The sequence below is a fragment of the Apis laboriosa genome, unplaced genomic scaffold (genome assembly GCF_014066325.1).
Source record: "Apis laboriosa isolate Shangri-la unplaced genomic scaffold, ASM1406632v1 scaffold42_cov153, whole genome shotgun sequence".
NCBI classification, from domain to species: Eukaryota; Metazoa; Arthropoda; class Insecta; order Hymenoptera; family Apidae; genus Apis; species Apis laboriosa.
In genome coordinates this window covers 1,990,403-2,016,295 of record NW_025223257.1, presented here as the reverse complement: position 1 = coordinate 2,016,295, position 25,893 = coordinate 1,990,403, and the positions used below count along the sequence as shown (strand labels likewise).

The 25,893-nt window shown below is 44.6% G+C and overlaps 1 protein-coding gene across 11 annotated transcripts in view; it reads left to right on the top strand.

Moving 5' to 3' along the window:
- LOC122716083 (tensin-3) overlaps positions 1 to 25,893 on the top strand; it is a 148,190-nt gene that overhangs the window by 114,613 nt on the left and 7,684 nt on the right. For 10 of the 11 annotated variants that reach the window (XM_043938818.1, XM_043938816.1, XM_043938822.1 and 7 more), the window contains 5 exons: positions 2,381 to 2,678; positions 3,004 to 3,241; positions 19,025 to 19,308; positions 19,457 to 20,079; positions 25,542 to 25,755. In XM_043938818.1, coding sequence (XP_043794753.1) covers positions 2,381 to 2,678; positions 3,004 to 3,241; positions 19,025 to 19,308; positions 19,457 to 20,079; positions 25,542 to 25,755 — 1,657 coding nt within the window. The remainder of the gene's footprint in view (positions 1 to 2,380; positions 2,679 to 3,003; positions 3,242 to 19,024; positions 19,309 to 19,456; positions 20,080 to 25,541; positions 25,756 to 25,893) is intronic. The other variant, XM_043938817.1, reaches the window with a different exon arrangement.

The window sequence follows — 25,893 nt, the reverse complement described above, 5'->3', positions numbered from 1 at the left end:
TTGACAGAGCCACTATCATCCATCTAAGATGAGGTAGGATACTCGATAAACAAGGCGATCGTCCGCGTCGCCAGAAGCGGTTCAACGCGTATCGGAAGCGACGACGCGCGATTAAAAAATCGAGTCGAAATAACCGAATAAACACGATCCCCCGTAGGTAAACCTGTCAACCTCGCGCCATCCGTTCCCCGAGCGAGCGCGCATTTACCGCGTCTCTTTAAGTTTTCGTCGTTCGACGTTCACACGGGTGATCGTAATGATCCCCCGATCGAAGCCGAGGGGATGTCCTTATACGCGGAAGGTTACACACGGCGGAGCCCGTCGTCTTCCTCGTTCCATCGTCCGCGATCTCACATCCCCCGAACGATCGAGTTTCCCCATTAATTCCACGAGCGGCGAGCATTAGCATGTCGTTAGCCGTACTCCCCGCGAACGTATGAATCCATTATCGAGAGCCCAGGCTCTAGATGCAACCTCATCGTGCAACGTGTGTAACGCGCAGCACCTTGGGCTGCCACCAAGAAGCGAGCAGGTATTTTTTTTCTCCCCCCTCTCCCCCTCTCCTGTTCGCCAGAGGGGATCGAGGAGATCGTATCTGCTTCGTTACGAGCGACACGCGGGGATATTCGTGAGAGATCGACGCGAAATTACGGTCATGAGCGCTCACGAAGCCTGCATAATCGACAGGTATCCTTGGGACGACGGTTCTCCCCGATTTCTGATCTTCTCGTCTGATCTTCCGCGTTTGCCGCGCGCGCGTGTATCCGGGCAACCGTGTGTCAGATTAATCGAGCGTAAGCCGTGAATCGTCGCTGCGATCGTCGAGAATGGAATTTTCGAAGGAAGGAATTTTCGTTTCGTTCGTGCGTTGAACAGGAGGTTGCACCGTTTTGGTATAGGGATCGGTAAAAGTAAGTAAGTGAGAAGCTAGAAAAGCCTGTTCGCGGCGAGCGAGTGTCACAGTTATTAGGGGACGTTAAAATAGTTTGGCACGATGCGTTTACGAGAGGGAGGCCAAATACGGCGAAATATTCGCGCGAGGTAGATATTCGTGGTTGGACACGAATTATTACAGGAACGTTCGAACGTTTTTTTTTCGCTCCCTCGAGCGTTTCGTGATGGAAACGAGCCTTGAGTGATCATCCTGGTTGGTTTACCGATGGGATTGGATTAGGGGAGGGGAAGAAAAAAAAAAGAAAAAGAAAAAAAAATAGAATTACCTTGACCTAAGCGTAAATAACGTGGTACTCGGGAAGCGGTATTTAGGTGCTAATTGCTGTATCGTGTCGCGTGTCGTAATGTTTCTATTATGAAATTTTAGAACACGCTATATCACGTCTTTATATATTTTTTTCTTTTTAACGACTGGTTGTATTAATATTGGAGTTAAAATTTGGATTTCTTTTTTTACAATTATCGAAAACGTGCCTTTACTGTCGATAAATTTGACTAATTTTATCTTTGGAATAGTAATTTGATTAAAATTTTACCTCAAAATTCGATAAAAACCCTATTGAAATTAGGAAAACTTTAAACCGCTTTAACTCCGAAGATATTAATTCCCGGTCAATGGGTGAAAGATAGTTAGAAGCGCGAAACTTTACCCTTTAAAACGGTTTTTCATTTATCCCGATACGACTTCCGGTTCCCGAGATATCGTTGAATAAAGAAGAGGTAATTTTTAATATTTAGTTTAAATCCGATCGAATCCTATTAAAATTAGGAAAAATTTGAAGCGCTATAACTCCGAAGATAATGACTTCCGGTCAACGAGTAAAAAATCGTTAGAAGCGCTGAACCTTCCCCTTCAAAATGCTCTTTCATTTATCCCGATACGACTTCCGGTTCCCGAGATATCGTCGTGTAAAGAAAAAGCTAATTTTTAATCGTTTACTATCCCCATCCTTGTTTCTTATTCGGAATCCTCGCTCGCACCTCGTCTCGCTGACCTATCCCAAACTCCAGACAAGCGACAGTCGCGATTCCTGGAAAAACGTAGTACGCGTTTCCAGGAAAAAAATGTAGGTCACTATGTCGCGGACCCATTCATAATTTTCGCGCTATGTTAAACCGCGTACGGAAACTTCGAGTCCTTGTATCTCGGCGACCGTTCGAGATATCGAGATAAAACAAAAAGGGATTTCAACGGGACGCTTTCCTCTATTTCCCACGTGGATTTAGATCACGAAAATTTAATTTTTTCCCACATTTTTTTTACACGAAAAGTCGAAGTTCCATTTGTGATTTTATCGCCATTGCTAATGTAATGCGATTTTGGCATTTACGCGATATAAAAGTATTTACGTATTTACATTTTCATCATATGTTTCGCGTCTGTGAACGAATACTTTTAAAAATTGTTGCCGTTCCTTTTCCTCAGGTACATCAAATATTTCAGCGGACTTTTATCAGGCTCCTTAAGGATCAGTCAATCTCCCCTCTATTTAACGCATCTCACCGTCCTGGGCGTTCCACTCTTCGAGCCTACGGGTTGTCGGGCATTCCTCAAGGTCTACGAAGGTCTGAATCCCGTCTACACCTCGGATCTTTACTCCGTGACGAATGCTCGCGAGTTCACCGTGAATCTCGGGGGTCTTCGTCTGAGGGGAGACATTCTGGTGAAATGTTACCATAGAGTGTACTCGAAGCAGAGCCGGGAAGTAATGTTTTCCCTGCAGGTAATACCAACTGAACTACCAACCAAACTTTCCCAATTATCTACCAAATAATCAACATACTTCGTTCGCGCTATATATCATTTCTAATTTTTCTTTTCCCTAATTGATACACGATACATTCCTTCCACGTCCTTTTTTCTCAACGACCGACCCAACCCAATCTCGACGAGAAATCATTTCCCATAAATTACCTCTCCAATTCTCGTCGATTCGCATTCGACACTCGAGAAATAAATTAAATTAGCGCAATCAGATCGTATTAATCATTAAATCGTAGCTCGTAAGAAGCATTAAGAAGCGGATTTGTTTCATGTTGTTTCCGCAGTTCCACACCTGCGTGATTACGGAGAACGTGGTTTCCTTCCCTCGATCGGAGCTCGACGTCGCCTGCGACGATCCAAGGTGTCCACCTGACAGCGTGGTCACACTGTACTTCGCCACCGACGCCAAACGCCAGGACGGGCCTGTACCAGCGCCGACGCCTGCTGTTCCCCACGCCTCGGCCCACCACGACCCCATCCTCCACTGGGACAGCTACACGAATCTCGAAATGAGCGACGACGGTGAGCTATCATCCCCGTGTTAGCTGGTCTTGTTATTCCACGTTGTTGTGCCAAGGGTGGTGATTGGTGGTAGGTTACGACGAAGGAATTTCAAGAAGTCGCTTGGTTGATTAACGACGAGAGTAGAGAGACGGGAGATGGAACGAGGCGCTCGATTAGGTTAGATTAGAGTAGATTACAACGCGGCCGTACCAATTTGGCGCAATTGCTCGTGCGTTAGATCGGCTTACTGCGGGGAGGTCACTTCACGAGGTTGAGGAGAATTGGAAGAGGGTGTCGAAAATGAAGAGGAAAATTGTAGGTTAGATGGCAATCTACGTGTGTTGTGTAATGGTGGACGCTTTGTATCGTCACTGGAATTTTCCTATTTTAGTTTACCTTTTCCTTATTTCTCTAAGATATTTCTTGTTGAGAGTTCTTCGTGTATTTTCGAGTGTTTCGAGTAACGAGGGTATTATTGTATCATATTAGATCGGGGATCTAAGAAATTTCAGTTTTTACAATTGTTTCAAAATACTGGACAGGATATTTTAATTTTAATCTTTCTGTTCAAAAGCGTGTACAATCATGTTTAGAATCACTATTTCCGACGATTTTTAAGTTTGGATTTGGAAAGGATCGGTGAGACGATCACGACTCGTCGTGCGATTGATTAAATCGATAAGACAAAAACTCGGTCGAGTCCGCGATTCAAGCGACGGAAACTCATCGGGCCCCGGGACTAATTCTTGTTAATTTTCGTCCTGATGGTAGCCAATTAACCTCGATCCGTCGGCGAGAAGCAGTCAGAAATACAACTTGGCTCGGAGGGAGGAGAAAGAAAGGGTTACAGGTAGGAAAGAAGTGGACAGAGACGAAAACCTAGCGGTTAATGCGATGTATTTAAACTGGGTGACTAACGTCGCCGGAAATACGTTCTGTCAGACAGAGGTAAAATGGCGGTTTATCGCCGCGACAAACGCGTTTTCGTCCGGAAATAGATCAAAGGTCGACTCGCCTAACGACTGGGCAAGGTCCACGATGGAGCTCGAATAATAAGTTCGATTTCTTTTCGAGCTCACTGTTTTTTTTTTTTCGCAAAGCCAAGATGAAAGTTCTCACGAACCAAATCTTCGCAATTATCTTCCGTGCCATATCTCGTTCGTCGATCGATCGCTTGATTCAATTAAATCTCCTCCTCTCCGAGGTGTCAAAACATTTTTCAGCCGATCTCGAGTTTCGAAAAAATTCAATGTACACGTAAGAGCATTTGAACATTTTTCGAAGATTTCGGGAAAGGTTTTCGAAAATTCGAAACACGACGACTCTTTCGAAAAAAAAGAAGACGAAGGATCGACAAGATTGGAAATATCGAATCATCTATATTTCTTTGATATCCGTCCCATTGATGGAAGGGCAAATAGAGTGCATAGAGGGATGATGGATTTCTCGTGGACGCGTGCCGCGTAACGGGAACGAATCCCCCGATTTCCCCCAAATTCCGACCTACGTTAAACGAAACGAAGCGAATCGTCGCCCACGCTGCTCCTACCCCGGTTCACCGAACCGTTTCGAATATTCGGGACGGTTACATCACACCGTGACGCGTCCGTCGAGCGCCGGGGAAAAGAAACGGGACGAGATGAAACGAGAGACGAGTCCGATTCAATTCGTTTCGTTAACGATCGTCCCATGCCTCCGATAAAGCTGTGACCTAAATTGTTGGTTACATCGATGTGGCTCTCGAGGTTTACGAGGTTCGAAAACGAGGGAGAAAAGTGGGGAGAAACAACGCAGCGGAATCTCCGCTAAATGAAAGAAAAAAAAAGTGGAGAGGAGGAAAGAAGGAATGAAGAAATTTAACCGCGGTTCGTTTCGTTAATCGAAAAATAAAATAAAGTAAAATTTGGAAGGGGGAGAATATAAACGTTTGCCCCCGTGTCATGGCACGACGAATCGATTATATATATATATATATATATATGTGTGTGTGTATTGGTTTCATTTTTCAGGGTACATTTATATTCCGTCAAATCCGACGCGGATTTTCTTCCTGGTATTGACGCGTCGCCTACGGTTTTTCATTTCTGTCTGTTGTCACTGACGCAACGTATCGAAACGTGCATTCGATAAATGCACCTGGCTGCCGATCGGCTCTTTCATATTCGGCCGGATAATTGAAACCGCGGGTCGGTTCAAATTCATGAATTCGTACGGATAGACAGTCGATGGGAATTTTCCTCGTTAAAAAATCGGCGGTTTTCGTATGACGTGTTTCATAACGCTCTGGTTATTTTTCACAAAGTGGAAACGGGGAGGGATAGGATGAAAGGTGGAAGGAATTACGATTATACCAGGAAGCGTAGAGCGAAGCTTCGAGTTGTGAACCTTGAGGAATAAAGTAGTAGGTGTTGCGCGAGTGCCCACACGGTGCACCCACGCCATGGAAAATAAGATTCCAAGAGCTTGTTCTCGCTTTACAAACGATCGACTTTAACGACCCGATGCGCTGCAAGATGTACGAGTGCCGGCATGTAGGAAAGCTTGCCGAGTCCTTCCTCCCCTGTTCGGGAGGGGAAAATGTGAAATACATTATAAAATTTTCTCCATTTCGCACGTTTCCTCGAGACGAGCTCTCGCTTCGAGATCTATCTATCTCGGTTGATCTATCGCCAAGTATTTAAATTTACTTTTCATCGATGGAAATATTTATGAACGAGAAAATTTTCGAGAAAATTCTTTCGAAATTCCGAGATGTTCCCTCGAAGAACGAAACGTTAACTTTAAATTAATTTTTATGCAACGTGATTCCTATCCTTTGATCGAGATATTCGTCGTGCAGGATCACGTACTTGGACTTAATTTCACGAAGGATCCCATTCCGATCGAATTTTTCGAGGAGAGCGAATTTCCTCGAAAGGAAGGAGAAGAAATTTTATTACAATTTGCTCCTTTACATTCCTGGATGGAATGGGAATAGGAAACCGGGACGAGGAAATAAAGACGGAATCGAGCCTTATGGCAACGTGGAAATCTAGAATTAAGAGCACGCCCCTTAAATCAAATGGTACAGCGAGAAAATAACGAGGAGTGTTCTTTTTTTTTTTCTTTTTTTTTTGCACCGCGGCCGATCATTACGTTTGCTCCCCTTTCATTTGTCCCCGCTCCCTTGTAAGATCCCTTATCTATCCTTATTCACCGCCTTCCATCCTTAATCCGCGTAAATCTCTTAATAAACGGCGATGATCGAGCGACAAGAGGAACTCGATTAAATTATTATTATCATCTTAGATCTCGGCTAAAAGTCAAAGTTAATCGAGAGATGTTTTTTATCATTTTTTAAAGATCATTTTTTAAAGATTCTAGGAAATTTTCTAGGAAATTTTAGTGTATATATTTGCATTTTTTCTTTGTTCGATATTGAAATTCTTTTCTGCCAGATTTTTTATTATTCCTTTTATTGCTAGGATTTCTTGCCTTCTTTTAGCCCTGAAATTTATTCGATAAAAATTGAATTTCAACTTTCGTTCCAAGACTCGTTTCTAGAGGGAAACTTTAAAAATAACGTTTGAACTTAGAGCGAATTCTCGTATTAATCTTCAATAAGAAGCTCTACGTAAAAATTTGAATTTCTTATTAATTTCAAACGCGAATAATTCTATGCAAATATTTATTCATTCTTGTAATCTCAAATCTTTCGGTATGTATATATATCATGCATTTCTCCTCCCCCCTTACCTAATAATTAATAATTGATAAATAGGTCATCCGTGATCAAAATTTATGCACTCGAAAATAGAAGGAGGATAGCTATATGGATGCCGTACAAAGTGCAGTTTATCCTTGAAGCCGCCACTTGATGCTTTAATTTAGAACTTTACTATACCACGAAGGCTATTAAAACCGTGAGCGCACCCGACCAATTTTAATTCCAAATATTTCCACTATCTTCTTCATCGAAACCTACCCCCCTCCCTCTCCAGTTTACCCTTCTCTTCGCCGCACTTCCTGTTCCCTCGATTCCTCCTTTTTAAAGAAATATACGAGAAACGAATCGGTCGTTAAATATCTTCCGCCCGAGAAGTTTTGCCCCCAATTTATAGAAAACCGCTTCTCTCTCCGTTCCCCACCGATAAACTTTTATCGGCCGTAGAAGAAATAGCACCCACGCGACCACGTTCGTAAAACGAACGATTATTTTCCATTATATTTGTCTCGTATCTATCTATCTTCCAATATATATCCATATTCGAGAATCGAGTAAAAAGTAAAATTCATTTCAAAAAAAAAACTCATTTCTTTTTTTCTAAAAAATTAAATTTTAAAAAGCGAGGGAGAGAGAAATCTATCTATCTCCAAATAATCGAATCTATCTATCTTCCAATATATATCCATATTCGAGAATCGAGTAAAAAGTAAAATTCATTTAAAAAAAAAAACTCATTTTTTTTTTTTCTAAAAAATTATTTAAAAAAGCGAGGGAGAGAGGAAATGTGGCGGTGGAGATTTTCAGAAGGTCGATCCTCCGACGAGAAGACGGAAATGTAAAGAACTGTAGAAGGTGGAGTTGGTGGGGAGGAGTTTGGTTTATTCTTGGCGTCGGGACGAGACGGTGTTTAATAGTTTTCGCGCGATTCTACGAAGCACGAAGCCTCGAGCGGATTATCCGACGCTACGTTCGGTGTGTGCGTGATTCTGTTTATATTATACAAACCGTGTAGTGGAATTTCGTTTGTTTATATATCGATTTCGACACGGAACGACGCCAGACACGGAACGAAACTCGACGTGGATGGAAGTGTTTTCGAGCACCGTGCGTATTTCGTAAGTGGAAAATTTCTTTTTATCGATTGTAAAAAAGAGATCATCGTTACTTTTACATTTAATTAACGTCAATCTGATCACTCGCTCGCGTACGAATCGCGAATTTTTTTCGTTTAGAGTTTTTACGTACTCGATTTACGTAGTTCGAAGCGGGAGTACTTTTGATTTAAAAAAAGGTCCATTCCACGTTATTTGTATTATCCTTATAAAAGAAATACGATATTCGTTTCTTCGAATATATTCGACGCGTGCACGAGGGGAAAACCGCGGTCGGAATAGAGACTTGTGATCCAAAATTGGTAAATCGGCCGCTACTCTCGCTCCAAGAAACAACGTGATACGGTGGAAAGTGTGTTCTTGGAAAGGCCGTTTGTAATTCTTTGGAAAAACGTACCTTGGATGGAAGCGTGCACTAAGTGTGTGGACAACTTCCGTCCGCGGAGCGTAAGATTTCACCTACGTGAATACTCTGTCAATGGACATCGATATTGCCAAGCGGAATGTCGCTTTCCTCCATCGTTTTCAATCCGTTATCGTTTCTATCATTGTTCCATCGATATATCTCGTTCGATCTCTCTCGTGAAATTCTTCTTCTTCTTCTTCTTCTTCTTCTCTCGATTTGTCGTTGCAATCGTGACCTTTTCCTTCCTTCGAGACCGAAATCATATCGAAGAACGTAATCCAAATTTTCCATTCAGTCAGACGTATTAATTCCAAGTTATCGATAATTTGATGGATAAATTATGAAAATTTTGTCTTCCTCGTCGGTGGCTTCGTCGATAAAGGTGACTGGTAGGCTCGTATCTAAAAAAACAAATTAACGAGGTTATTATGTACTTTGTAATACTTTGTAGTCACCGTTGCTTTGATAAAAGTAAATGGTAAAAGAGTTACTGCTCTAACGATTTTATCAAAGCAACCTCGGTTACCTTGATAACCCTTGTAAAAAGTGTTACTTGACTCATTCGAGTAATAAATAATTTGGGAAAAATTATTTCAACGTACAAAGAGAAAATGAAAACACAAATGTTGAAACAGCGACGAATAAGATAACGAGTTATATATTTTTCACTCGCTGACTCCGAATTAATTCCGAATGAAGAGAAAAATAATTGATCGATACGTTTGACGGAGCCGCGTCAAAGTATCCCAGCCACAAAAGGGCGAATCAGTTGCACAATGGACATGGAATAGTGACGAAATAAAAATGCGCAAGAGAGTTGCTCTGGGGTTGGAGTAAACAATGGTGACGTAACAGCAGGAAGACGTACGACCAAGAGCGACAAGACAATGGCCCGTTGTCTCTGTTTTCTCTCCTCTCGACCCTTTCTCTCCTCCTCTCTTCTACTCTCCTGATCCAAAGTCTCGACGACGAACATTTTCTCTTCCCTCGTTTCGCCGCGCACAATTTCTTCGACAGTGACCGAACAAAAGGCTGAGGTCGTGCCGTGGAAACGACTTTTGAGAGTCGGCACACAAGCTTTGTTTCCTTCTTTCCCGCCGAGTTAAAAATAATCTCGAACCGGAGGCATTCGCTTGGAATCGATACACCTCGCATCACGAATATTAAACTCGCCACATTTATTTTCCTTCCTCCCTACCTTTCTTCCTTTTCTTTCTTTCTTTCTTTCTTTTTTTTTTTCACGACCTTTTTTTCTCGCCTCTCAATCTCGATCTCAAATTTCCACAAAATTTCCACGAGAGATGCATCAATCGGAGAGAAATATTATTTCATCGATTAAAATAAGAAATATTCGTAAATTTTCCGCGATTCGAATCGGTTCGGTTTCCCGCGGCGGTTAAAGTTTTTCCGTGCGCCGAGCCACGCGTCACGCGTCGCCTCACCTTACGCACGAATCGTGCACGCGTCCTTGTCCCAGTTCGGCCACCTAGGAATACCGCTTGCCACTTGCCAACGCCGACCAACTTTTCGCTCCGTCCTCGTCACTGGCCGACAGAAGTAGAAATAGCCACGATACGCTCGGACGAGCTCGAGCCGGTGCCGCGGGGACAAACATCGATCTGGATTTACCGGTGATGAATCACGCGCCGCTCGATTTACGATTTTTGATCGGGGGAATGGGACGGGAAGTTGGCGGCGAGAAGCTTTCGAGAAACTCGGCCGCGCCTTCGCTTCGAGTCTCGTTCCACTCTCGGGGAGGGGGAAATGTTTTCTTTAATTATGCGGAGGGGGGATTTTATAAGTCGAATCTTATATTTTATCGAGCGTAGGATTGAAAATGTGAATAATAATTCGTTATATATATAATAACGTTATCGAAATATCTATTTTTATATGAAGTAAAATTGCGCAATGAAAGGTAATAAAGCTCGTGTTTTACGTAGTTGAATAATTTCGATGAGTGATACGTTCGTGTTAAACGTAAGATTCACCGTTGTTACTCGTAAATAACACTTATAGTCCGCCTGTTATACAACACGAAATTGTAAAAATGGGAAAAAAAAGGAACGTGCGGTTAATTATGATCGTAGGTCGGTTTAATAATATATCAATGGACGGTAAATTACGGCACAAAAGATGACGAATGAAAAGCAGGGAGAGTAATCACGCAGAGCAAAATAGGATCTTTGGAAGCTTCTACTCTCGGTACTCCCCTCTAATAAACGGTCGGGTGGATGATTGTCTGAAAATGTCAGGAATACAAAGTACGACGTTGTCTTTTGTTCCACGGAGAACAGCCTCTAGGAATTGAAACAGCTGATTTGTATGTATAAGTCATGCAACGACGATGCTCCTCCGATCTAGTTACGGCACATTTATGTAAATTTCTCGTGACACACGAGGCCGTTATTCGGGGCGACCCGAACCCGGATTATTATTAGGCTACCGGCAATTTCACCCTCGTATGCTTATTTAACGAAGAGATCCGGATTGGACGAATCACACCCGTTTGAACGGCCCGTGATTAGTAATCGTTACGGGTGTCACGTATGATTCTCGTAAATGCACACACTTGACACCTTGGGAAACTTACACGAGCCTGTTTATATCTCGCGTAATAATTTTATTGCGACGATCGTTTGATCGAGTTACGGCGAGCAACGGATAAAATACGAAATACGTGGCAGCGATTTATTTCGTTGATCGTTGATAAAATTAGAAACGGAACAATGAAAACGCGAAGAGGAAATTTCTTTTTCTGGATCCTAATTTTTTCCCTTCCTCGAGGAAGGGAATCCAGAGAAACAACGTAACGTTCTGTAACTATTTCTTGGGAAACCTTGGCATTCGGAATAGAGATGTTGATACGATAAAATTTCAAGTGAACATCGCGTTTTACGTTGTTCTGCGCATCAAAGAAAGAAACGAATCTAAGAATGATCCGATGCATTCTAATTCGATGTCCCATCTCGGCCAAGATCGGTCAAAATGCTCGAAGCAACCAAGTGTAATATCGAAGGAGCGATGATGGCAATTATTCGACTCGAATTTGTGTTTGAATCCGGTAGCAAACGAATGGGCGGCAATTAATAATTCATCGTCCGGCGGCGCGATTGAAAGGCCACGCGTGCGCGTAGGGACAGGTACGGGACGAGTATTGGAACGGCACGCTTGCAAAGGACACGTGCCATAACGCGTAATACGCATCCTATGATCGATCGCGGAATGCGTGCTCGATCGGATCGCGCGATGATTATTAATTTTCACGACGCGTTCATTCTACGCGATGTACGTTAACGAAGGAACCGAGCATTGTTTGCGCATCGTTTTGTAACGCGCCTCGTTCGCCACAATTTATATTCCATTAAATTTGAATCGTAATGGAGATCCTTTCCTTCTTTTCGTACTTCCTTTCTTGCCAAGGAAATGCAATATCCAGTTTTAATCTTGGAAACTTTCTTAAAAATTGCGATTGTACTCTCAAGTATATTAAAAGTTCGAAATTTTTATTTTTTTATCGAGTAAAGAGATGGAGATTTATTCCTTTTAATAGTCTTTTTTACCTTCGAATTCTGTATAAATACAGATTTTATCCAAGAATTAAAGACGCAATAGCTCGTTTAGATTATATATCTCTCCCTTTTTTTTTTCTTCCTTAACGAAAGATACAAAGATAGAAATTACGAGTGGATGTGATAATGGGTATAAGCTCTGCAGGAGAAGGATTTATTCGACGCGAAAGTTACGCGAATCGTGCGAATTCGTTCGGATCTATCGATCGGAGATAAGAAAAATTGCTCTCGGTTCTCGTGGAGCGAACGAGCCCACTAGGAGGAACGAACTCGGAACGAACGAGTTGGAACAAATGAAAGAGCGTGTAGTACACGAGCCGTGCCTTTCTATGCGCCCCGATTGAAGATTCTAAAGACAGATTGTGTCACCACGTACTCTCCGATTGTTGGACCGAGGAGAGAAGAAAGGGGCGAATTTAGCGGCGCGGACCGAGTTTACCGTTTAGTCCAAACCGAATCGATGAGCGCTCTTTGTGCGTGTACGCACGCACGCACGCACGCACGAAATATCGACTCGAATCGCGGCGAGGACAACGACGACGACGACAACGACGACGACGACGACGACGACGACGACGACGAAGCCGAGGCAAGAGCTGCGGAGCTGAGTGTTGCCGTAGAAGGACTGGCGACTGGAGGCCAGTCGAATGGGTAGAGGGGCCCACCGTGAACACGCAATACCCGCGAGGAGAGTTGCACACACGCTTACGCAGGTCAGGAACCACGTGAAAGATACTACTCTTGTGCGAAGAGGCAGAAATTACTCTCTCGAGGAGAGAGATGGAATTTTGAAGTGGAGGAGGAGGTTGATGGACGAATTACAAAATTTTCGATCCCGTTACGCGTCTACCGGAGAATTCTTAAAATTATTAAACTTAGAAGCTAGAATTCCCAAGATATTAAACTTAGAATTCGCGTCGATTTTCCAAGGATTCGCAACACGATGCGAAATGAGCTTTCCTTAGAAAATAATCCCATTAATTTTAGCCAACCAATTGCGAAACATTTTCGACACAATATTAAACGGCCGAGCTGCCAAAAGGAAGTAACTGACAGCCAAGATTCAAACACGTGTAACCTATCCTATTTTCGAACCAGACAACAGTAACAAGTGAGAAATGTCCCCCGCCCGATTAACGTGGACTTTTCGTTACGCGAAAAAAAGAAAAAAAAGAAAAGAAAGAAACGAGCGAGTACACGGAAGAAACGGTCCAGAGGTGCGTGCACACGCGCGTACACACACACACACACACACACACACACAATACGGACAGGCGCGGATTCGGTATCGTAACGCGGCGAGTACTCGTGTTTATTCATGGGCAGAAGGTGGAGGCAGAAGGAGAGACTTTGCCATGCCAGCTCGTTGCGTAGGATGAAACGAGGCCTGCCTCCAATGATGATGACGATAGCCCCGGTTACACGCTGGTGAACGATGGTGTGACGTAGCCACACCGGGTGGTGGTGGTCGGATTGATGCTGATCGCGATGACGGCGGTGGTGGAGAGCGGTGGTGGTGATCACCATCGTGCAGCAGCATTTGCAACGTACAGTGCCGTTTCTGTGCTCCCGGTGAACGGAACACGCGTTTCTTCTCGCCGAGATCTCGCCGACCAGAATCGCCTTTTTACTCGGCCTTTAATCGTGAAACTCGATCCACCACGGCCATCCTTGGGACTCAGCCGATTTTTCTCCCCGACCTTAAACCGGAATTGGGATCTCGATCAAAGGTGAATCTAGCGTAACTTTATATGTACATATATATATCGGTTGTATCGGCGAAAACAATCGTGCGTTTGATCGATCAATCGAATCGATAACTCGAATTCATCATCGTTTCGTCCTCTCTTCCTTCTTTTCTTTTATTCGCACGCTCGAACCGGGATTGGAATGGAATTCCTTTTCTCCTTCAATTTCCGAATAGGAGGAAGAAATCGTTACGCCCCCGCCTCGTGTTTTTTGTCATTCGTGTCCGAACAAGGTATATTCCGTGGATCGTTGCCCACTTCCCCGTCGGCGTCTCACACGAATCTCTATAAGGCCGTCAAACGAGTAATTCGTCCGTACGTCTCCCTTTCTCTTTCTCTTTCTCCGTTTCGCACGCGCTCCACTCGAGTCACCCTGTCCTTCTCCCTCGCCTCGTCCAGCGCAGTCGCGCTCTCTTCCTCGTGGACGGGGGGAGAGGGAGGGGGAGAGCCTCTACGGGCCTGCCTCGGCTCTTTTCTCCTCCGCGAAAGATAATGACGGCGGCACCGTATGAATAGAAACCGGCCAATGGCGAATTTTACTACCATAAGACCGTCGAGAGTAATCCGCATGGGGCCGTGAATGGCGGGAAAGGAGGGCGGAAGGGAGGAAATAAAGTAAGGAGGGACGGAACGGCGGGGAGGGGGGGGGGAGAAAGGAGGAAGAAGGGAGAACCGGCTAAAGCGATGACGTCTCCGCGCGAGAATCTAATTACCATATTCACCTCGACGAGGCAACGATCCTACCGTTGCCTACACCGCTTATTAATACGTACGGGTTTGAACGCATACAGTACAGGGGATAGGGGGTTGATCGCGAACAAGGAATAATGCGACACCGAGACGAAACGAAATCCTCGGTGAAATCTATAATACGTCGGTGCTCCTCGATATCTATATATATATATATATATTTTTTTTTTTCGTTTCTATCCGCTAAGAAAGGAATCCCGCTCTTTCTGACCACCTCTCCTCTTACGTTTTCTCGACCGTAAGAATATATATATATATATATACGCGGTGTTGGATATGGTCGTTGAAACGGCGTGAAATGAAACTGGAAACTGAAATTTTCGCGTGTAGGGGATTGCACGCTTGAGGATAAGCTTCAACGGGGATTGAAGGAAATCGATCGAAGGATAAATAATTTTTCGAGTAATCTAATTCTCGTTCGGGATTCAGTCGGGAGAATGGAGATTTAAAAAAAATAATTTTCTTGTTTGAGATTTCGTTTTTTCTTTTCTGTTTTTTTTTTTGAGAAAATGTAATTCGAAAAGAGCGAATACGAAAAGGGAATACATTCTTCGATCGTTCTTCGATTCGTTCCGATTTTCCGGGGAAAAAGTTATTCTTGAAACAGTCCGTGTCTCGATTTCTTTTCGCAGAAAATCGCTTCGAGATGTATTGATTACGTAAGTTGTTTAAAAGAACCACTCGGCGAGATTATCTATTAATGAAATATTGATACCCGATCGTAAATTCCAAGGCTTTCACAAACGACTTCGCGAGTTATTTTCAAAAGACTAATAATAAATTTTCCATCGAATTTCCTTCCTCACGTCAAACTCGCTCGCTTGAAAATAAACTCGCGCCTCCTTGTTATTTTTTTTTTTTTGTTTTTCTTTTTCTCTTTCTTTCTCCTTTTCACCGAGAAATTATCCATTCCGATATTATACATTCAACGATGCAATAAGAAACGATGCCCGCGTTTCTTAATCAACGATGAGTACGAGCGAGTGAGCGATATGCGCGAGGCGGGGACGTTATTAAAGAGCGCGATATGAAATTAGATCGCGTCTCTCGGGCGAACCTCTTGCGGCTGCCGCTGCGTTGTCCGTTCATCGTTAATTCCATCGTTTACTTAGCGAGGTGCGACGCGAGTGCACCCGAGCACGATGTTCCCGGCCGATTGTTTATGACGGTCGGAGCTCGTGGAAACGTGGACCGTTCCCTCGACCACTTCCTCCGACCACTTCTCTTCGGGGAACGTTTGAAACCCGCTCAAAGGGAGAAGATACGGTTTTATCGCTTCCTCTATTAACCCGATTTAACGACTCGTTTCGCGAATCGTGCCACGATGATTTCTTCCTCGAGGATGGATACGTTCATACACTTGTAGAATCGCAATTGCGAACGAGATTTTATTCTGAGAGAGTAGTATTGACGGGTCCAAATATTTGTCGCATCGCGCGAGAAAAAAAGGAGGAAACGAAATTAAAGAAGCAGGAAGAGATAAACGTTACTTTTGAATCACCTTATCTCGCGAAAATTGCGCTCGCATCACGTGACGCGATACGATATACCATACACCGGTCATAACTCCATCAACGATGGCCGTAACTTCTCAGCCGGCACGAATCGCGTTTACACCGACCCGTGGCTAAAAGCGTCCGCGGTATCGAGCCAAAAAACAATCGATGCACGAGCATCGTACGCTGCCGAGCCGGCCGCATTCAGATAAGAATCGAGATGCACAATAAAGTTTGCGCCCGATCGATCGTACCCCGTGCTTGGATCACTCGCGCTGGATCGGCCCTGTTTTCGCCGATGCGAACACGGATGCGAGGGAGAGGAGGGCCGAGAATGGGAATAACAGACGAGGCAGAAACGTAATCGTTGCGTGGACGTATCATTTGGCGCAATAAATCCGCGCGAATCGTGAACGGCCATTGGCCAAAGGCGACATAGCTTGTACATATCGATTGGACAATGTGTGCGTGCAAGTTGCAGCTGCGGCTCGTGCACGTGTTAAGTGCTAGTCGTTAGATCTCTCTTCGATGTTTACCGCAATGATTAGCGTGATCTATGCCCTTCTATTGTGCCATCAACCCGATAGAAATTGATGCCGTCGTTTCTTAAGAATCGCTCTCGAAATTAATGTCGGAAAAAAACATTCTCGAATGAGAAGAACCTTTCCAAGAAGAATCAACGTAAATGTATCCATATCCCTTCTATCGATATCGACAATTAACAATCGCTTGCATTTCCAACATTTAAATTTCGATAAGGTTGAATGTGGTTAAATTTAACTTGACCATCATCTTTAATATCTCTCTCAAACTCGGCAAACTTCGTGTTGTAATCGGAATTGTTGGAAATCGTCGTTTCACGTACGACTAGCCAAAGATCTCAATCTTCGAAAGCACGCGAGACGCTTCCTCCGGGCGATCGGTAAACGATCGGTTGCAGAGAATCGGCCCAAAAAACCTTAAATCTTACCTTTCAGACGGGCTTCCCCGAAACGAAAATCCTGGGTGGTCGTCTCCCAGCTGCTAGACGGCAACCTCGATTCGATCCTCCTCCCCTCTTAGATTTTTCTTCCTTTCAGAATTCTTCCTCTTCGCGTACGTGCGGTGCTCTTCCTTTTTTCCCTCCACCTTCGATCCTTCACCCCTCCACCTTCGATCCTTCACCCCTCCTCTTAAGAATCATTGTTGATTTTTATCTGAACGAGGGGGGATAAGCAAGCATTCGTATCGTGGCCGAAGCTCGCGATAAAGGTATCAGTGTCGTTACAGCTTCTTATCTCGGCCTCGCGAGTATTCGCCCCGGTGATTTACTACGTCGTTTGCGTTTTCGCGGCTACGGCTCGGCATGGGCCAACGCCATTCAGATTCCTCCCCCGTCCAACCTCGGTTGGAAGGAGCGTCGCGATAATCCTCTTGATCGAGATCAAGAGCAACAGGCTGGTCGTTCGCGGCGTGTTTCGCGTTTGCGCGCGGGTGTTAAATGCGTTCCATCTGCCGGCCAAGGTGGATTACACCGACCAGTTTCCTTCCCTCTCTCTTCTCCCCCTCTCACCGAGAGAACGTAGTCCGCAGTAAAAATGATTTATGCACGGCGAGATGCGTCGTTTCAGATAGGATAGGACGAACTCGAACGATTGAATTCAGACGAGAATTGTGCGCGTCATGGCCAGCGTTTCACGTATGCGTATGGGCGACGATATCGATCTCGATGGACATCTATCGAAGAAGAAACGGGGAACGATGGGTTGAAAACGAGAGATCGATACGAATTTATTCAAAATTCTCTCGTCTAGCCGCTTCTTTTCATTCGTTTACCAACTCGATCTAAAATAATTTTAATTCTTGCGCGATAAATTCTCGAATTTCCAGTCGAGTTGAAACGAGGGAAAGCGTCGGCCACTCGTGGAGGCTGATGGTCCACGAGTGCGTCGACGGCACTTTTAAAATCGCAGCAGTTCTCTAAAAGCCGGACTGTTTTACCTTTTTCTCTCTTTCTCTTTCTTTTCTTTCTTCGATTCTCTTCGTCGCAGCAGAGGAATATTAGTCGAACGCATCGAAAGAAATATCGTAGATCGATCTCTCTCGAACCAACGCTCCCCTCCCCTCTTCTCGTTTCCAAATCGCTCGAGGTTGTAAAGAAAACACCACGATCCTTCGTCGATTACGCTCAAACTCTTCCCACGAGGGAAGAAGTTTGGAAAGCGATGATGACAGTGACGAAAGGATGCTTTCTTTCTTTGAAGTCTCGTTGGAATTTCGAATTTCACGAACCAGTGCAGGAAGATCGTATTTTCGCCCGGTGCCTGGAGAGGGGAGTCCCCGCGTGTCCCTTAAGACGCATACCTGTCGCTTGACGAGGATTTCTGCGAATCCGGGATGAAAGCTCGCACGCGATTGCTCTCGTCACGCGAAGCGTTTCTCTTCTTGATCTTCTCGGAAGAGTGCAAAGCGCGAAGTGGATGGATTTCGGCCTCTTCCCTCTGCTTGCACTCTCCCCGCGGATAAGAAAGGATGTATTTAGGGATGGGGGAGAGAATCCACACGTGAGCGAAGATTCTTCTAGCACGACCATGAGGGATTAGCGTTAAATTGGCCCGACGATTCTGGAAGAAGGAAAGAGGATAGGACACGTATACATCTCTCTTTTTCTCTGTTTGGCAATTAGTCTCTGCCAGTTTCATCGATTTACAATCGATTGTTTCCCTTTAACGAGCCTCTTTGTTCACCAGGCGAATTTCTCGCGAGGAGGATCGAGAGAGACACCAAGAGGGACGTTATATTATTAGAAACGGTATTAATAAAGCACGCTTTGATAAATTAGAAATTAGATTCGATTGTAACGATCCTCCACCGAGACTTGTTTATAGACTATTTTATTCCGAGCTTTCCGTTCCGATGCGTTTAGACGTTACGATGCGTTACGTTCGTTCGAAACGAAACGAAACGAAACGCGCGTGTGCGTTGGTTGCAGAAATTTAATCCGATGGAATCGGATGGAAATTTTTGTTCAGAAGGACGGGAAACTCCATTATCGCCGCCACCACCTTCGAGCTCCTCCGTTCAGACGTCGCCTCGCGGATTGGGTTACACCTGCGGTCCCATAGATGGATCCCTGTACGCTGTGGTACACCAGGGTGCTGCCGGTGGTGCCCGTGGCTCGCCATTGACAGTTTCCATGGACAGCGGAATTAGCAGCGCCCCGCCGCAACGACCTAGCCCACCCGAGCCGGAGCCGGATAACCAGGCTCACGGTGATCTCGATAAGCTGCTCCATGATATGATGCTCACCGTCGAGGTAACCTCTCCCTTCGTCCATAACTTTTCTAACGTGTCATGATTCCGGGACAAGAGAAAGAAAATAATTTTTTTACTCGAGAAAAAAATTTCGATCGTTGAACTTCCTCCGTGTTCTCACCGGAACGAACGAATCTTGTTAATTTCAGTCGATGCCAGATCCCCCAACGGAGGACTACAGAACGGACAGGAGCGAGAAGATGTACATACAAGAAACTCGCAGCTACAGCAGCCACGCGAGCAGCCATTCCCCCTCCACTTACTCGACGCTGAAGGATTCGTACAGGAATTACAGCACTGGGAAAGAATCGAGCCCCCCGTACAACTCGAGCAGCAGTTACAGCACCCTGAAGAACGAATATCGCGAGCCACCCGCTAAGATCGATCATCGAAGGGACGAGTTCGAGTATCGCGTGTCGCCCGACCGAAAGATCTCCGAATCCTCGACCGACCCGTACAGGAAGCACGGTGACTCGTTCTCGCCTCCTGGAAATATCGATTACATCGACGAGGACATACCTTATCACGCCAGGCAGACGAGTCAACCGTTCTCTTACGGCGCCACCACCGACATGCTCAAACATCAGAAACTTTCCTCCCCCTCTTTGGTGAGGAAGGCGTCTGTACGCGGCACCGCGCCCGTCGTCGATTTCGAGGACATTCTCGGCGAGAACTCGAGGAGACCTATCAGCCCTTTGAGCCCGAACACCCCCGATCCCCCGCCAGAATTCGCCAACGGGTCTGCTAAGAACACCTCGGATCACGTGGACGGGTGAGTGATTATATTATATTTTTCTCTCTTCTCGCTTTTTACGGATTTATTAATTAAAAGTATCGAGGACGATCTCTTGTATATTCTTCTAAGGTGATAAGAGATAATAGATAATAAGAGTTTAAAATATCGCTTGTTGAAAAATAATTTCTTCGAGAAAACGTATTATTATCTTTTCTCTTTCGAAAAAGAAAACGATCTTTAGAAAGATTTCTTGTCAAAACGAGTATCTACGCAGCTCCTCTCTCTTTCTCATATATATATATATATATACACCCTCGACAGACCGATTTCGGAGTCCCTTTTCCTGGCACGATTCCCGGCTAACGTTTAACATCGGACAAGCTATACTACGTGTAACAAATCCCATAATTAAATGCGCTCGGCCCGTCTCTAATAATACTTGGAGGGGTGAGAGCGCGATGAGGCCCGGCTCGGGGAACCGTTTCGTCACGCCCGACGTACATTGTGAAACTGATGAGGAGAGACGAGGAGAGAGATCAGGAGGAGATTTTCCGCTCGGGATCGAAGGCGGAATGGTGAACTGGCGGAAACTGGGCCATTCCACTGGCAGAGGTTCCAGTGGACGACGGACGTGTCGCAACTTCTCCTTCCTCCGAATAGGGCGCCGCAAAAGGACTCGATCGAAACGACAGAGAGTGAGAGAGAGAGAGAGAGAGAGAGAGAGAGAGAGAGAGAAAGGGGGGGAGGGTAGAGACGATGGAAAGGACAGGAGGATAAAGGACGTACAATTAATAAATTGTCTACCCATAGGCGGACGCGATTGCGACGCAGTGCGGTCGTCGTATTTCTGCCAGGAATGGCGAACGCGGTCGTCGTGAGTCATTGTCGGCCGGCCGGTGCAAATGGAAAGAGAAAAGTCGGTGGATGCGGACGATGCTGGCACGGACACGCGTCGTATCGCGTTATGAAATACGAGTTTCGCGGTCGGAGGATGGATACTGGCGAGCCAACGACCGCATTGTCGCCTCGTTGATTCGCCGTTCTGGAACGTTGCGTCCAGTTTTAGAAATATATCGGAGAGCGGAGTTGACGGAGGAGAGAGAGAGAGAGAGAGAGGGAGGGGAGGGGAATTTTAATCGAATTTTATTCTCAGACACGAGATTGTTCTATTTTCGATGTTGTCGTTGATTGGAGAATTGATCGTGGGGAACGAGCTCGCGTGATTAACCCTATGCACAGAAATTATTAATTCTTGGATCGAGTCGGAATATATCCATTTGAATTAATCTAGATCTTTAGTTTATTCCACGCGATATTCGAGAATATTAAAATTGGGGAGGGGGAAGCGAACGAAAAATGGAACGTTTCAGACTTTTCGTTATTCAAAAGATCGCGCGGATGAAAGATTTTTCCAAGATTTTTTCGACTCGATCGAACGATTGGATTCTCTTCCTGTTCGAAATCTTATTCGACGAATGGAAAAGAAACGAATAAGATCCGACACTTAACAAGTTTGTTAAACCGTACGTTACCGGAGTTCGTCGAACTGGACTGGCAGTCACCGTAAAATACTCGTGTATCGAGTCGCTGGAGGGCCGAAAGCCGTGAAAATAAACGTCCCTCGTGCGGAGCCGAGGCGGAGAGCGAGCGAAACCGCAAGTTTCGCCCGGATATTTATGAAGAAGCGTGATCCGCTACGACGGAGAAACAGGCGACGTTTATGGTCGAGGAGGTCGACAGACGTTTGGCAGGTCTGCTTTCTCAGCCGCAAAGAAGCTCTCCTTTCGGGGGCTTCACCGTTCGTTCCTCGTCTCTCGATCCTGCTTTTCCTCCCTACCCTCCCCGTCCCGACTCGTAGCTGTTTAAATTCCATCTACGGCCGCTGCTCTGCCTCTGAAACAATCGTTCCGAGTACCGGAGGCTATCTGTACCTCGATCGATGCCGTTTCATCCGATTTCAAGATAACATTCCTCCCTTTGATCCCGTTCGTGGAAATAAATTGTCGAGTACTCGGAAGCGATTCTCGCAATGGGACATTTTTCAAAAATGTTGACGTTTCGTTCGCGAAATCTCGTCCCGATTTATATAAGGAAAATGAGAAGAGAAGAGAAATTCGGAAGATTCGTTTAATATTTTATTTCCTTTCCTAATCATTTCGTCAATTCGTACGGTTATTATTAATATATATACAAATTTGCAAAGTTTCGAACGAATCGAAATATTCGGGGGACGGTAAAATTGGATGGTGGCTAAATTTTTTAAGAATCCAAGCTTAGGAAACGGTGACGATTGATTCCATTAAGAAACCGCGTCTACGGTATTCGAGGAACGTCGGCGAAAATACGACGAAAATAGAAATATTCTGAGACTCGTTGAAGGGAGAGGGAGAATGTCCCTATTCGCGGGACTCCGACCGCCCTCTGACATAATTATAAATATAGAACGGTAAATCGGCCGCCACCAGACTCACCCCTTTTGTTTTTTCTTCTTCTTCTTCTTCTTCTTGTTTTTGTTCCTCTTCTTCCTCCTCTTCTTCTTTTTCTTCTCCTTCTTCCCCACTTTCTCGTTTGTTCTTTGTTTCCCGCGCAACTGCATTTTCTTTCCGCTGGCAATTTTTCCATCGCCGGAGGAGCTTCGTGGAAGCGGAGCGCTCGGATACGGAAGTCATTCGAAGCAGAAAGGGAGCACAAAAGCGGTTCGTAAAGGCTTCGCGCAATTTTCCACGACGAGCTCGCGTTTCCGACGTCCTTTCCGGACCTATCCTGCCCGAGACTACTCTTCCCTCTAACCGCGATATTATTTCGAGGAAGATCATTCTCTCGCTCCGTGAAAAATTCTCTCGTGCTCCATGCCGAGATAAATCGTCATTTCTCCGGGAAAATACCACCGTAGACTTGGAATTTCTTCTTCGATATTTTATAAATTTCCTTCTCAAATTTATTTCATATCGATGGTGGAACGGTGATTCTTTGCTTTTGTGGATTTCTCGCGAGATCGTAAAATGTGAATATTTTTTTTAGCAAGTAGGGAAGTTAATTTTTAATGTTTACTTTTCGTCGATGGTTTTCTCTCGCTAGGAGAATTTCGAATTTTTTTTAAAACCTCGTTCGAAACTTTATTCTTTAAAACTTTATTATTAACAGAAAAGAGAGATAAATATCCGTAGATAGATATCTGCAAATCGATGTATCGACGCGATGTATATGGCAAAAAAGGAGAAGAATTAGCTGTCTCAAAACGATCGGCTCGTTTTTCTTACTTCAAGAAAGTGGAAAGAAGTAATCTCAACTAATTTGAATGTTACAACAAGTAATATTCGCAATAATTCGTTCTTAGAAATAGTAATAATCGAGCAATCGAATACACTCGAAACACGACGTTAAAATTTATAGCCCCTGTACAGAGGTTAACGCGAATTTACGCTCATTGCTTCAGAATTTATAGTTATTGTTACTCTTCCAAAACGCGGACTACGAAATTGCTATTAAACAAGGTTACGTGTTACACGCCGTAAAATATTGGCTACACGAAACGAAACTGTTTTACATCCGACCTAGGAAATCGCGTGAACGATCCCGAAAATATCTCGTGTCGAAAAAAAAAAAAAAAAAATTGGATCAACGTAACGAGCCCGTTTTATTATTCGAAACGCGAGAATCTTTTGCGGAGATAGAGAACGAGGATATCCGTCTCGATTTATTTCAAACCGATATAGAATCGGGATAGAACGCTTGTCCTCGTAAATTCCATTGCCGTTAAATTCCCTCCCTCCTCCCCCCTTTTTTTTTATTTCGCGAATGGATATGGAACATTTTAATTTCACCAGAAACGTAGAACGTTTCGTTACGCGTGCGAATTCTACGCGTTCCCGCGTGAATATGAAATGAAATCACCGTTACGATATTTCTTGGCCAACTTGGATTTTTCGATTGACGTCATTTTCAGAGGAGACAGACACACAGGAGAAAAATGCGAGCGATATTCGTTTTTTTCGCCAACATTTATTAAAATCCAACGGCGTGTATTTCTTGAAAAAAATTTCAAAAATCGTCGATCATTCCGTTTGCGTTTCTTTGAGTTTAATACAATGTCGAAAGATATAAAAATTAAAAAAAACAACGTAACGAATATATATATATGAAATCTGTAATCAAATGTTTGAAGATGGCTATATTGCGTTCAAACGGAATGGGAAATAATTTCTCGATTTTCGTGCAAGTCGGGAACAGAAATCTCGAACTTCTTCGAACTTAAACGTTGCAGTTTCGCGAACGGAACAGACGTTGATCTTTCAAAGCTCGTTACACCCCCTCCCCTCCGTGGAAGAGGGTTGATTTTCCATCAGTTTGCAGGCACTGAGAAATCCTATTTACGGTTCTCTCTTTCACCGGCGTGAAATTTACATCATCACCGTTTGATCTCGCGGCGAATTAACTTCTCATCCAAACTTGATGCGCTTCCGTGCACGAGCCTCTGACACGGGCGAGGATTTCGTTCGGATTCGTATAGCTCGTCCTTCTCGTTCGAAGCATTCGAAGCTTTCGCTTTCGTTTCGAAATCCTTTCAATCCCCGCAAATATTTATACATGGATATTGTGCATTCGATGCGACGAACACCAATCGACGAATACCAGCATACGATAACGGTTTAATTTATTATTAAAAAAGAGGGATGGCGATAAAAATCGTTTCCGCTTCGCGACACGATCGCCTCCATTTAGTTCACGATTCGCTCGATCGCGAGGGTGTGGCCGTTCCACGAATTTCGTTAAAAGGGAGAGAGATAAAAACCGGATGGGGGGAGGAGAAGGGGAGGGAAGTCGTGGATTTATTACAAGGGGGGAGAGGCACCGCGAGCGAAACACACGAACGGAAATCGATGGCCCGGAGCTACTCCATCGATCAGGATGCAATTATCTATCTCGGTAGGAGGTCCTGGATTCCGGCCTTCTTCCGACTCTGGAACCGTGACGTGGCCCCGTTCTAACGAGGCTTTGTTACACGCTTCCGTGCCCCTCGTCTCGTGTTCCCCTCCCCGAGAAAGTAGCTTCTCGTGTTTTCGTCGCCGCCCGGCCTCGCGAGTAACTCGAGTCGGTGTAACTCTTCCTCCTAGGAAGGCGAGGAAAGCGAGAAATCACGATTTACAGGATGAAAACAGCTGGTTCGCGGGAAGTAGCCAGAGATTCTAATCCGTGACAGGTGACAAAGGATCCGCGGTGTAACATTCGCGGATCGAGCTTTCTTTCCATCCCTCTTAAAGAGGAAGAGTTACACGCTTGAGAAAGAGAGAGAAAGAGAGAGAGAGAGAAACTTCCTGTTTCTTCGATTTCTTTCTCGGGATTTTCGCGCTAGTTTAAGTTACTAAGGGTGCACTTCTTTTGTGATTTTTTGCGGACGGATTATGCGTTGGGCGAAAATTATTAGAAGCAACGCGGTGATTAAGAAAGTTTTTCGGCGCGGAATGGGAAAGTTTTACCTTGTTTCCTCTCTTCTCTAGATTATCATGGTTGAGGCAACAGCAGTTGAAACTTGCCGCGAGGAGGGATGAAAGAAACCCGGGGAAACTTTGGCGACAAGAAACCGGAAATCGCGTGATCGGCGAGCTGAGAAGCTTGCAGAGGGGAAGGATGAGGCACGACGGGTACGCCAGCGATTCTGCGGTTCTCGACGACGATGAGGACACGTGGCTTGTCAATTCCACTTCCGGGCAGGTAAAAAAAAAAAAAGAAAAAAAATCATTGAAACAGCGCTTGAATTTCTCCAAAAATTTCATCATCAAATCAAATTACCTCCTGATCCTCCAATGATCCTAGCCTTTAATACAACAACAGTGAAAAAATAATAAAATT